Source organism: Ambystoma mexicanum, chromosome 5q, assembly GCF_040938575.1.
Source record: "Ambystoma mexicanum isolate Mex_15411 chromosome 5q, UKY_AmexF1_1, whole genome shotgun sequence".
NCBI lineage: Eukaryota > Metazoa > Chordata > Amphibia > Caudata > Ambystomatidae > Ambystoma > Ambystoma mexicanum.
In genome coordinates this window covers 86,755,897-86,769,943 of record NC_090933.1, presented here as the reverse complement: position 1 = coordinate 86,769,943, position 14,047 = coordinate 86,755,897, and the positions used below count along the sequence as shown (strand labels likewise).

Below are 14,047 nucleotides of genomic sequence, written 5' to 3'. Positions count from 1 at the left end.
TCTTGTATCGTTGATGTTGTCAATGACACTGAAAAAATGTTCTGCTCATTACACATGGTAACGCCCGTACACTGGAGAATTAATTCCTCAATCCTACGTCCTAGGACTCATTATTCACACACTCTTACGTCTGTCCCTTTTCCTCCATACTGCATGGGCGTCCCTTTCAAGGGATGGGAAACTGAACCTTTTTTACCAGAAAAAAAATTCTTCCCCATTAAATTTAGAGGCGCGCGGGGGTGCGGCCCTGGGAGCATGTGCTGCCCTGACTACGCCCTCTGGCGCAACACCTCAGTCCCCTTTTTCGCGTTGACGGGAACAGGCCGAATTCACCAGCGCTCCTGGGTTTGGCTTCGGTCATGTAATTCCACACGCGGATACTTCTTTTTCTGTCTTTTTTGTCTTTTATCATAAAGGTACTCGGTCCTCAGGCGTCACGCTCCTCCCTTGCGCATGTCGACTTCCACAGGGTTCAGCAGGTGGCCATCCTGCAACGGGCTCTTCCCAACTTCAGAACCCCACGCCCTCTGCCTACGTTGCCTTGGCCCAGACCACGGTTGGCAAGCTTGTACAGCGTGCGACGCCCTGTCGTCGAGGTCTATGAAGAACAGACTAGCCAGGAAACGGGAGCTCTTCTAGAAGTTGCCTCCAGAGGACCTGAAGGACTTCGTCAAACATCGATCCAGGCCCAAGGTAGGTCCTCTATTCTCCATCGCACCCCTCAAGCGAGACTCCTTTCCAAGGACTCGCCTGCGTGGGAGGGACCGCTCAGGGTCTTGTACCAAGGCTTCTCCAGCTACCGGCCTTCAGACCGAGGGATCCTCGGATCTGCCCGGTGACAGTGTCGAGGGACCGGAAGGTTCTTGTACCGGGTCTTCACCCAAGGGCCTATGTCCTTGTATCGGCATTATGTCTGAGGGGCCACGCCCTAATACCAGCAATACGTCCAAGGGGCACCTAAACGCAGCTCTACCGGCCCCCGGACCAAGGGCGTCACACCTACCGGGTCTAGGCCCGAGGAGCATGGCATGCCTCGTGGTCCACACTCCAGAGTCCTGGAGGAGGCTGGGCCCAGCGAGCTGAGCAACATGACACAGGCACGTGGCAGGAAGCTCGACAAAATGGCCGCCGTGCCAGACATCAGCACCCGTCCGACGCCTTTCCAGGAATTCGGCGAGAAAAGAGTGCCAAGGTGGGCCTGAACCAGGTATGTGGCCTACAGCTTATCCCTCATTTGCGCAGGGCCAGTTCCCGCTGAGTCCATACGGGTAGGAAATGCAGCGGCTCCAGCAGCCTCCCGCTTCCCTGTCTATATCCCCTACAACTCCTCCAGCCTGTGAAGATGGGTTCTTTGAGAGGTTCCTCAGGCTCATGAAGTCCCCTCGGATGGGGGTTATCCTCAGGGATGCCATCAGGGACATGCTTCCGGCACCTTAGGCTCCTCTGCCGGCGCCCCCGGCGCAGCCCTTGCCTCCGTCCCCCCAGCCGATTCCTCAGGCGGTTCCATACTAGCCTCCGCCACAGCCTTTGGCTCCGGTCCCTGTACCTCAGATCCCGGCTCCCGCTACTCCTCCACCGACGCAGTATCCTCCTGACCCACAGGATACGGACGAGGAGGAGGACCCTGAGACGCCCTTATCAGCCAAGGCCTTACACAAACGTCTTACAGGACTGGCGGAGTACCTGGGCCTCCCTCAACCCGAGGTCGAGCAACCAGCAGAGGGGGGTCCTCACTGAAGTCCTTACGCGATGCCCCTCTGCCAAAACGGGAATTCCACTGCAGACCGATTAGTCTCCCTGGCCAAAAAGATTTGGCTCAAGCCCCACTCTGCTCAGCCAGTCAATCAACCCCTGAACGCCAAGTACAGGCAGATGGAGGGGGATACACTCTTGCTATCGGCCCATCCTCAGCCCAACTCCTCAGTGATGGTTGCAGCATCACTATACTCCCAAGCCCCAGTCGTCCTCAGCCTCCTCCTCTGCGGCGCTGTTAGGCAAGTAGGAGAAGATCTTGGAGGCGTTTGGGAAGAATCTGTATTCCAACGCGTCCTTGCATCTTCGTCAGGCCAATGCTGATGCCATGCTGGAGGCTGCTAACCAAAGGTTATGGTGGGAAATTGCGGACTTCCTTCCGGAACTCCCTATGCAGAGCCAATCACTTTCACCAAGCTGATGGCAGTGGTGGCAGCACACCTCAGGAGATCCGTTGTTTGCGTATTACCATACCTGGATGACTGGCTGATCAGAAGAAGGTTGCTGGAGAAGGTACAAATCAAAAGAGGACCTAGGACAGAACCTGTCTTGGGGGTGGACCAGTGCAGGAGGATCACCTGGATGGGAGGGGGGGTCTTCAGGGAGTGAAAAGGGAACAGTGGGGGGGGGAGATGCAGTATCCCCTTCTATATAACATCTTTCCCTAATCCTACCAGGGACAATACCTAGGAAATCAACCCCAGGCCCTTTCCTGACACAAACACTTTCTCTCGGACAGCCCACCGTGGGCGCCAACAGACTAACACCAGAGCCGAATATCTGACATGTCCCAACCCATGGTCGGGGTAAGGTCAGGCAATTACAAATCATTACACACACCTGAATTCCATCACGCTTCCCCATATGGATAAAAGGCAATGCACGAAAGCACCCTCTGATCGTGGCAAAAACACAAAGGAGACAGCAGTTCCAAGATGGCAGATACAAGGAGAAAGACGGCGAGACCAGAGGGTCGCAAGGAGGGAAGTTCCCTTGACCTCCTTAGACTGTTACTTTCATGAGCCTTGGAAAGTAAGAAACCGAATACCAGGAACAAAGGCTGAGTAAATTGTGTCGGAGGTACCCGGGGGATCTCCTGCGTTGATAACCCAGGCGGGAGGAGCGATTGCTGGCGTGGTACCCTCCTTGGCGCCTACAACAAAACAGTGTCAGAAAAGACAGCACAGCCGGTGAGTTGGAGAGACTGATACCAAACCAGCTTGTTTTTGTTCAACCAAGGTTGCAAGCAGCAACTTTGTATAAAGAGAATAGTGTGTGAGGCGTTGGCGATGAGCAACACAAACATTATTGATAACTAACCGCAGTAATTGAACTTTGGGAGGCCAAGCTAAGATACCAAACACAGAGCGGTCAGCGCCACGTGGGCGCTCAGTCGATAGGGTCTGTTGGGTATCCAACTGATGCTGAGTGTGAGAAAAGGAATACTGAGATCGAAGTGGTCATGCAGAGGGTCAAGCTAAATCCTGCGCACATTTGAAAGTCTTTTATAGTTTAATATACATTGCAATTGGTCGAAGCCCAGCCAAGGGAGACTAATTGAGTGACAGAAAAGGGATCTGAGCCCGGCTGAGGGGAATCCGGGGTGAACCCCATCGGAAAGGAATGTTTACCTATTGTTTTTGTACAGCAGGCCCTTTCAGTCAAGTAAAAGAAATTTGAACACAAAAGGTCCTGAACTGTGGAAATTGAACTGTATCCTCGTGCCGCAGAGACCAGAGTGTGTGCTTTTCTCGTTTGACCAGCCTTGCCCCATGCTGAAAACGTGGGGAAGGGAGGCCCCGGCCTGAGCATCCTGACATATCATTTTGTGAACCCTTCTTTATTTTTCATGAACAGTTCCCCACATTGTTTGTTGTATTAGTGGTAAGGATTGCCAATAGGTTTTTTTAGTATGTGCCCTTTTTTATTTGACTCCACTAGGACTGCATTATTATTTGATTGTCGTAGCTTGCTCCCATCTGTAGATTTAGGTTTAGGTAAGCGTTTTTCACACCCTTGAACTGTGGTCACTTGTCCCTGTCTTACTTTTGCCACCATGCGTTCCTTACACTGCACGCACGCAGACCTTCTACGAGATCTTTGTACGCATGCAGGTGGAGAAGATTTGAGGCATGGAGTAAGAAATGCAGGATAGACGCTGTCGCTTGTCCCACCACTTTGGTGATGGAGTTCTTTCAGTCACTGGCCTCTGCAGGCCTTCAGACAGGCACAGTTAAGGGCTGCTTGGTGGCTTTATCTGTGTACAATAGGTTCTCGGATCAAGGATCCTTCTTCATGGTCCCGGTAATGATCCAATTCCTGAAAGTCCTTTTTAAATAGTTTCCCACCTACTCCATTTTTGGTTCCGTACTGGAACCTAAATTTAGTTTTGACATTTCCGATGGTGGCTCAGTTTGAGCCCCATGCATTCATGTCCTATCAGGCTACAAACATAGCCCGAAAACAGCTTTTGAGGTGGCAATCACATCAGTGAGACGTGTAAGTGACCTTGAGGCTCTAACTTGCAAGCTGCCCTTCCTACGATTTTCCAAGGAGAAGGCTTCTCTCAAGGTGCATACTAAATTCCTACCAAAAGCGGTTTCTGAATTCCACGTGTCTCAGACCATTGATTTGTCAATTTTCTATCTGCCTCCACATCCCTCCAAGGATGAGGAAAGGTTGTACAGGCTGGACCCTAAGAGGGCACAAACCTTCTATGTAGCTAGGAGACAGCAGAATTTAGGTGTGAGGACCAACTCTTTGTGGTTTTCTCTCTGTCAAGGAAGCATCTGGCTTTGTCAAAACAGACAATCGCTCACTGGATAATTATCTGCATTGCTGAGTGTTATCAGAGAGCAGGAAAGGATCTGCCACCAGGCATCGGAGCACATTCTACCAGGGGTATGGCAGCATCATCCACCTTGTAAACGAGTGTGCTGGTGAAGGAGATATGGTGAGCAGTGACATGGTTGTCGCTCCACATGTTCATGCAGCATTACTGCTGAGATGTGTCATGTGGTTCGGACGCTCGGTTAGGCAGAGTGGAGTTGCAGAGCTTTCTTGTCCGGTGGCTTTCATCCTGCCTCCGCACTCTGTACTACTTGGGGAGTCTATCTGATGAGGAATCTGCGGGAGAACGCCATCCGTTGAAGGAGAAATTACTTACTGGTAATGCTCTTTTTATGCATTCTTCTCCCACGGATTCCTCGTCACCCTCCCATCCTGCACCGCTATGAAAGTGGTCTGCTGCCTTTATTTGGTTGTTCTCTTCAAACAGAACAAGGCTATGACAATTAGGCATTTGGTGCCACATTGTATGAGTACTTTCAGCCATGTTGGGCTGCTTTTAAGCAGACTCCTATGTGAGAAGAATCCATAGAAATAACATTACCAGTAAGTAACTTCTCCTTCTTAATTGTGTCTACCCATCTATCAATTGGCCTTTCTTCCGTAATAAGGATCTTACTGCTGGCCGTGGTTGTACCTAGTTCGTCCAAGCTTGCTCTCCAGACCAGGTATCATCACATCTGTACTGCAAATGCAACTTTTTGCACAGTTTGGATTTCTCCCTGAACTTCAAGTCTTGCAGTGTCAGTGTCTAATTTATTGGGGCAGTCCTGCACACTTGCCTGGGTTGGGCCTTCCAGTGCTGAACATCTTCCAGATGACCTGCAACTTTCAGTCCCAGAATCTGGTTCTGCCTCCACCTATTGGGTCTCATGGGTTTCTGCAGTTTGGTAGTGCCAAAGGCCCAGTTACTCACGAGGTTGCTGAATTGGCTTCTCCAATGTCAGTGGTCTCAGTTACAGGGCAAAATGTCAGAACCTTTAATGGTCTCAGACAGTGTCTCTTTAGATCTAGTATTGTAGTCCTGGCGTGAAAACTTACTAAGATGAGTATTCACATCCCTGAAGGCCTGGAGCCCCTCACCTGTTGGACTTTATGGTGAGCAGCCTCTGTTCTACGACAAAAGAACAGTAGCAGCTCAGTTTGCTGGAGCTGCAGGCGATCAAGCTGGCCGTGGTTGTCTTAGTCTCCTCTGTGAGAAGCAAAACTGTGTTGGTCTTGAAGGACAATACAGTAGCCATTTAACACCTCAACAAACAGGGTTGTGTGGGTTTGTTGCCTCTATGCAGAGAAGCTGTGGGACTTGGTTCTGGTATCTGGAGATCGTGTTTCTCATGGCAGCCGACAAAGAACCTTGTAGCAGATGCATTGAGCAGACAGAATAGGGCCTCTCAAGAGTTGGAACTCTGCCAGGAAATTCTGGAGGAGAGGAGCTTCTCTTTTTTGAGGGACTCCTCAAGTCAAACTCTTTGCTTCCAGTGTTAACTGGAAGTGCGTTGTTCTGCTCCAGAGAGTTTCCTAGCAAGGGAGCTCTTGGGGACACATTGACTGTTTTGGAACTTCGACCTTCTCTATGTACACTTCTCAATCCCGGTGCCTCTGCTAGTTATCAGGAGACTGCTGCTGTTTGGGTCCATGTTGATTTTGATTGCCTTGAACTGGGTCCCGGAGGACGTGATGCACAGAGCCTCAGGATTTGTCAATGTGCCAACCATGGTGCCTCACAATAAGAGTGGCTCTGCTTTGATTGGGCTGGTCCGAGCCTCAGGCGTCAACCTTCAGGCTTTGATTCTGAGAGGCTGAGTGGAATTTTTTTGACTTCATCCTGCATATACTACCTCCAAATCCATTTATGCCTGCATGTGGTGTAAATTCTCAGCTTGTTGTCAGGTGACATATCTGGACTCTTATATCTGTCATACTGCCTCTGTTCTGAATTTTCTGCATTCTTTGACATGGAAGGGCCTGAAGATTTCCATTGTGAAGGGGGACCTAACCGCCATTGGTCTTCATAAAGACACCTGTGCAAGACCCTTTACTTGCAATCCCCAACTTTTATGCAGTTTTCTCAGGGGTTGTGCAGCCAGTTTCACCCTTAAATTGATTTCCTGTTTTTGATCCATTATCAAAACTGGTTGGTAAGCTCTCTCCCGACATGGTGTTTTTCAAGGTGAAGGTGACTGTAGAGTTTGTCCTGACTAAGTTTATTATGAACTTCCATCTCGCTCAAGAGATCCTTCTTTCTGTGTTTTTTTCCTCTGCCTTACCTATCTAAGAAGGAAGAATGATTCCTTTGGCTGGACATCTACGAAATCTTTTGGATATGGGATGTCAGGAAGGATGACTAGCTTTTTGTGGATTATTTTGGTGCTAATGCTGGCAGAGCTGTGACTAAACCGACCCTCTCAAGGTGCCCCATCCTCTACATCTTGGAATGCTATGATCTGGCTGGGAACAATGCGGCAGAGAGTCTCGGGGCTCATTCAACCGGAGGCCTGGCTGCTTCCTCTGTCCTACAGTGCAGTGGTGTCCCCGTCTTAGACATATGCCAAGTGGTCACGTGGCTGCACACGCTTGCATAACATTACTACTTGGATTGCCTATCCAGGCAAGATGCTCGCTTTGATCAAGCAGCCCTCTAGAGTTTTCTGGTTTTGGTGATGTCCTCTTGCTCTCCTCCTTTCTCCAGATTTACGTACTGCTATTGGAGTATCATAGATGAGGAATCTATAGGTGAAGGGAGTCCATTATTAGAAAAAATTGCTGACCTCTCAGCAATGTGCTTTCTGGTGAATGTTCCTCACAGATTCCTCATCGCCCTCCCAACCTGTCATTCTTGGAGGATAGCATATACACCATCTGTTCTGCAGTCCCTCAGTGCTAGATAAGTGTCGAACTGAGGTCATTGGGCACAGCGGCTCTATATATATTGGCCAGGCGGTACATCTTCCATGGGGTGCATAATGGCACTGAGCAGAGCCACACTGCACCCCCTGGTGCCAAATGTTTCCGAAGGTAGCTGGCGCGCTCGATGAGGAATTTGTGGGAGGAAAATTAATCGGAAAGTACATTTCAGAAAGGGAAATAATCTGTCTGGTTGTTTTCCCACCTACACTTCTTGGCATTGCATATATCATGAAAATATATTTTAGGAGTATGCCCACCAGCAAATGGATCAAAAGGCATTCTTATTTATAGTTTATTGCATTGGTGTCGGAGAAGTGACTACAAGCTATGAAATGTAAAACCAAAAGCCTTTCTTCATTTTCAAAATGAGGCATTTGATGAAGTGGCAACACATGCGAAGGAGCTGAGAAGGAAAAACGTTCCTATACTGCTTAGGGGTCATGTCTAGGTTTTTTAATTGTATCTGTTGGAGGATTGATTTACCTTTAAAAGCCATTGTTCGATCTATAGCAGGAGTTAGCTCCACATAAATAAATACAACCTTATAACATATATTGCTTACTGCAAACCTCTGTAAATATATTAAGTCATTTATTTCAGGAATATGATACGTTTTATTTTAGGAAAAATAATTTCCCAAAAATCTTTGTCTGCCTTTAGATCTTGATAGATATGTATGTGTGGGCTACATTTGTATGGTGAGGCAAGCACATCTTTCTTGGTCTGGGCAAGCTGCAAGACTGCAGTAAGCGGGTTTGGATAGCTTCATAGTGAAAATAATACCTGCCACAAGTGTAAACAGAACGTTAAGCCTTTAATCACTGATAGTTTCCTTCTGCTGCTTTATAATTACACCTTGTGTTCACTTTTGTCTTTTTTTCTTGTATAGTGGCCTTGGGCAAAGCGAGGCAGAATCCTGCTATATAAATATTGCCAGAACACTAGAATTCTACGGAGTAGAAATGCACAGTGGTAAAGTATGTTTGCGTTGCTTGTCTATTATTGAGGATTTAAATGTTGAGTAATGTGCAAAATATATTTGGATTAGCTCATTTTAAGTTGTTTAGTTAGATTCTGTTTCCTTGATAAGACATTTGAGCACATTTGACCGATTCCTCGAACCTGCTGTATGTGCCGGTTTTCCCTCACCATTCTACTGTGCTGTTGAATCTTTCTTTACTCCTAAAAAATGATTTGCATTCCCAGTCAAGGCTCTGTAGACAAGTAATTAGAATGTTTTTTTTTTTATGATCACATATTTGTAGTCCACATCCGCAAGCCACATAAATTCCATTTGTTTCATGTTCTTTGCGTATTTTGCCATCTGCAGAACATTTCTTTTAAGCATGATTAAGTTGGATTTCTATTAGCAGTTAGAGATATTTTAAAGGTATAACTCCAAAGGCAAAAATGTTGTCAAGGCATATTTTTCATTACACTGAGGGCATGTATATCTGAGATATATTATTTATTTATTTATTTGTAACGCGCCGTAGCTCGCAAGCATCAGGGCGCGAAAAAGACACGAGGACGAAGATTAACAGGACAACACAAAAGAAAGTAAAGAGAGGGGGGCAGAAAGATGGCAACATGATTCGGTGTAGAAATATATATATATATATACACACACACACACCCCTTTTATTATTGTTATGAGGGCTAAGATTGTCTTCTAACACTTCCACAGATCCTGATGTCTCCACTGATGCACTCTTTTTCAAGGACCTTATTGCAGAAGAGATTCCACCTGCAGCTCCGACTCCCATGGTTTCATCTCTTCCACCTTCCCAGCCCCCAACGGTACCACCAACACAACCTCAGTTACCGCGACACATAAGAGTCCCTCGGGCAATGCTGTTACCTTCAGCTAAGTCAGTCAATTTCCCTCCTTTTTCACAATCATCTGGGTGTAGCCTTCACACGGTAGGCACCAACACTATGGCGGACAAGCACCACATATGGTTAATGCATTCCATGATAACATGCCGAGGGTCATAGGCAGTTTCTGGATTTGCAGGTCCAGAGCAGAGAGACAGGAGAGATAGCAGCTTTTGCAGAGAAATGGGGGGGAAAGATCTGCATTTCTCATCAGCACCCTGTTTTGAGAGGGAGAAAACATGCAGCTGCCACATTCTACAACAGTGACTGCCAGAAAGCTGGATGGCAAATTCAGAACACCAGTGGATGATAAATGTCGAGGGACAAGTCCACCTTTCTCGTCAGAAATGTAGCTGCAACCTTGGCCCACAGCTGGGGCTCCTCCGCATTGACAATGCTGTCTTCCCAGTCGGGCATGGAGTTAATATTGTTGGATGTTATAGGCAATGGGTGCATAACAACAGTACCCTTCAAGTCGGGCTAAAGATGATGCAATCCTGGCAGCCTGAAATTATGAGGGTACATTATGAAATTCTCCCAGACTGTGCTGAGTTAGATTTAGGCAATGGACGTAAAGACATGGTTTGAATGTAGAACTTTTATTTAAGGAAAGAATGCCTATCATATCCCTACGACTGGGAGGATGGTTTTCCCTAAGCTTAAAAAGAAAATCACAAACTAATGCCCATCAGGAAGTCTTACAGAATCTAAGTCCTCTGACCAAACCTTTTGTATCCTACTATTTTACCCGACACTAATAACAAATGTAACATAAACTTGCTGGGGAAAATGTTTTCTTCAGGGGGTATGGCTTTACAGGCAGCCAACTCTGTGTGTTCCTTAGCACGTTTCACTCATACTCTGTGGAATTGTCTCTTTGACGGCTGATTGTATTCCCGAAGGGGAAGAACGGGATGGCTTTCTTGCTCTTGTTTAGGATGTCAAGGATGCCATGTGCGAATCCGTTCGGTCGGGTCTGGACATGGCAGATTGCGTCAGCCGGTCCATGGCAGCGAGCACCATAATGCGCAGATTTGCATGGTTGCGGAAGTCGGAGTTTGCTCCTGATGTACAAGCCCGGCTTCTCAACATGCCCTTTGATGGTGAACATCTTTTTTTTAACAAGGCTGACGAGGGCCTTGAGAGGTTGCAGACCTCCAAAACTGCAGCTAAATCGTTGAGCGCTGCAGTTTGCCAACCTCCGCCTTTTCGTCCTAGGGGACAGCAATGGTTCCTTTCGAAATTACTCATCCTTTGGTAGGTCGAGAGGAGCTGAAAGTCAAAGGGGCCACAGGTGGAAAACAAGGTACTGGAGTTGCCAGGGCCGCTCGGGCAGTTGCCTCTTTAACCTCCGGCAATGCCGCAGCCGCTTCAGCTCAGTCATGAGGCCATGTCCCATGGTTCGCCGGTTGGGGGAAGGCTGGCCCAGCATCTTGTAGAATGGCGTGCCATTACTTCAGATGTGTGGGTTCTGGAGATCATAGCCCATGGCTACTGTCTACCTTTCCGGCAGAGGCCTCACGACAATCAACCAGGGAATCTCTCTTTGAAGAGTCCGGATCCGCTCCTTGCGCAGGAAATCAAAGCCCTGCTGGAGAAACGTGCCATAGAACTGGTGCCTGTAGCGGAGAGGAACAAGGGATGGTATTCCCCTTATTTTTTTATTTCGAAGAAAGACTTGGATTGAGACCCATCATGGACTTGTGTGGTTTGAACAAACTACTCAGGAAGGACCAGTTCAAAATGGTTACTCTCTCTCAAGTCCTCCAGGCCATCCAACTTCAGGACTGGTTGGTGTCTCTCGACCTCAAGGATGCTTACTTTCATGTGCCGATCCATCCCAAGCACAAGAAGTACCTGAGGTTCGCGGTTGGCGACTCACACTTTCAGTTTCGGGTCCTGCCGTTCGGATTGACCTCCGCCCGAGGGTTTTCACCAAGCTCATGGTGGTGGTGGCAGTGTATCTCAGGAAAGGGGGGGGGATTCACGTCTACCCCTACCTGGACGATTGGTTGATCAGGGCGCGCTCTCCCAAGCAAGTCCTGGATCATCTGTCAGTCACCTGCCACTTCCTTCACAAGCTGGGCTTCTCCCTCAACTTAAAGAAGTCCCAATTGACGCCAACCCAACGGCTCCAGTACATCGGAGCAGTGCTCGACACATCCCGGGGGCAGTGTTTCCCTCCCCAGGTGAGGGCTCATCACATTCTACCGATGGTGCACAAGTTTGAACATGCCCAGAGTCTCCCAGCATTCGAGTTCTTGAGGTTGCTCGGCCTCATGGCATCCTGCATTCTTCTGGTGCCAGAGGCTCGACTGCGGATGAGATCTCTGCAGTGGGCTCTCAAGATGCAGTGGTCACAGTCCTCCGGCAGGATGTTGGACCCCGTTCTGGTTCCGCCCTCGGTCGCCCAGGACCTTCTGTGGTGGGCCGTTGAAGGCAATCTGATGAAGGGAGCTCCGTTTTGGCTACCCTGGCCGGACGTGACGATCGTGATGGATGCATCCCTCACAGGATTGGGAGCTCATGCCAACGAGTTGACAGTCAGCGGTCGTTGGTCTCTGTCGGAGTCCAGACTCCATATCAATCTGTTGGAGCCCTCAAGGCTTTTCTGCCGAATGTGCGAGGGAAGAATGTCCTGATTCTGACGGACAACACAGTGGCCATGCATTACCTTAACAAAAAGTGGGGGGGAGGGGGCAGGGTCACTTCCTCTGTGCAGGGAGGCAATGTAGCTCTGGTTCTGGGCTATCCAGCAGGAAGTTTAGATCTTGGCAGTTCATCTGTCCGGAGAGGAAAATGAGAAGGCAGATGCTCTGATCAGGCAGAGTGCGATCTCTCACGAGTGGGAGCTGGCTCAGGAGATTCTCCTGGAGATCTTCGCCCTTTGGGGGACCCCACAAGTGGATCTCTTCGCCTCCAGTGTCAACCGGAAGTGCAAAAGGTTCTGCTCGCAGGAATTTCCTCCAAGAGGAGCCTTAGGGGACGCGTCCGTGGTGGAGTGGTCCTTCCCACTGCTGTACGCGTTTCCTCCAGTCCCCGTCATCCCGCAAGTGCTGCAGAGGTTACGGAGGTTCGGTTCCCGGATGATCCTCATTGCTCCGGCATGGGCCCGGAGAACGTGGTGCCCTGACCTTCTCGACTTGTCCATCTGCCCTCCACGTCGTCTTACCTACCGAGACGATCTGCTCTTACGGGAGGAGAGTCAGGTTCTGCATCCAGAGGTCAGATCTCAACCTTCACGCTTGGCTTCTGAAAGGTTGAGGTATAAGGATTGTGACCTCCCTGAAGACGTGATGGAGGTGTTGCTTTCGGTCAGGCCAGACGGCCTGCAACAAAGTCCCTGTACCGTTGCCGTTGGAGAAAGTTCTGCGACTGGTGCAGGGTTAAGAATGTGGATCCTTTTTCATGTGACATTCTTGTGGTTCTGTCTTTTTTGCTTTCTTTAGCCCACAGGGGCCTGCAAGTGGGTACCATTAAAGGTTACCTGGCGGCGCTGTCCATATTTAAGCGCTCGTCTGTGGAGTGTTCTTACTTCAAAATTCCTTTAATTTCTCCGTTTCTGAAAGGGCTCACTAATGTGTTTCCACCTTCACCTTTCCAGGTGCCCGGTTGGGATTTGAACCTTGTTCTAAAATTCCTAATGGGTGCTCCATTTGAGCTTTTACATTCTTGTCCTTTGAGACTGTTAACCCTTAAAACTGTATTTTTAGTTGCGGTTACTTCCGCTCGCAGAGTGAGTGAGTTGCAGGCACTTTCTGTTAAACCACCCTTCACAGTGTTTCATAAGGACAGGGTTGTCCTTAGAGTTCGTCCTTCCTTTCTTCCGAAAGTGGTGTCGGAATTTCATTTAAGCCAGAAGGTCATTCTTCCGGCATTTTATCCTCCTCTGCATCCTGGTAAGTAAGAGGAGAGGCTCCATAGGTTGGATCCTAGTAGAGCTTTAAGTTTCTACATTTAACGCATGTCCCGGGTCAGAGTGGATGATCAACTCTTCATAGGTTACGCTGGAAGGCATTTGGGACAAGCTGTTACTAAGCAGACTTTGTCTAGATGGATTATCTTGGCAATTTCTGAATGTTACCGCTTGGCGGGTAAGGACCCTCCGGTAGGCTTACGGGTCCATTCTACTATGGGTATGGCTGCCTCTACTGCCCTGCAGAGGGGTGTTCCTATTCGTAACATCTGTGAAGCAGCCACTTGGGCTTCGGTCCATACTTTTGTAAGACACTACTCCCTAGATTCTATCCATGGGCAGGATCTGGCCTTTGGCAAGGCGGTCCTTTACTCTGCAATTTGATTGGAAATTCTATATTCTAAATTCTTTTCCCTCCTCCATACATTGGTACTGCTTTGGGAGTCTGTCATAGATATGGAATACGTCGGAGGACCCAATCCCCTCGAAGAACAAGTTACTCTCTTACCTGGTAACGTTCTTTCGATGGGATGGTCCGACGACTTATTCCCTATCGCTCCCTCCCTGCCTGCCTAGCTACAGAATTTCTTTTGCCATTGCAGCTTACGTTTCTGCAAGGCTTTCTCTGGTCATACTGGCAGAAGATTGGTGCCACACGTTCTGGGAAAAAACTACAACTGAGACTATGGGTTTTGTGTCCTACTTATAACATCCGGTGAAGTTGGCTCGACTGAGGGCCTCGAGGAC

The 14,047-nt window shown here is 48.7% G+C and overlaps 1 protein-coding gene across 8 annotated transcripts in view; it reads left to right on the top strand.

Moving 5' to 3' along the window:
• The window catches only part of PTPN3 (protein tyrosine phosphatase non-receptor type 3), a 2,254,194-nt gene that overhangs the window by 869,178 nt on the left and 1,370,969 nt on the right, over positions 1 to 14,047 (top strand). For all 8 annotated transcript variants that reach the window (XM_069620560.1, XM_069620561.1, XM_069620557.1 and 5 more), the window contains one exon: positions 8,396 to 8,483. In XM_069620560.1, the coding sequence (XP_069476661.1) occupies positions 8,396 to 8,483 (88 nt within the window). The remainder of the gene's footprint in view (positions 1 to 8,395; positions 8,484 to 14,047) is intronic.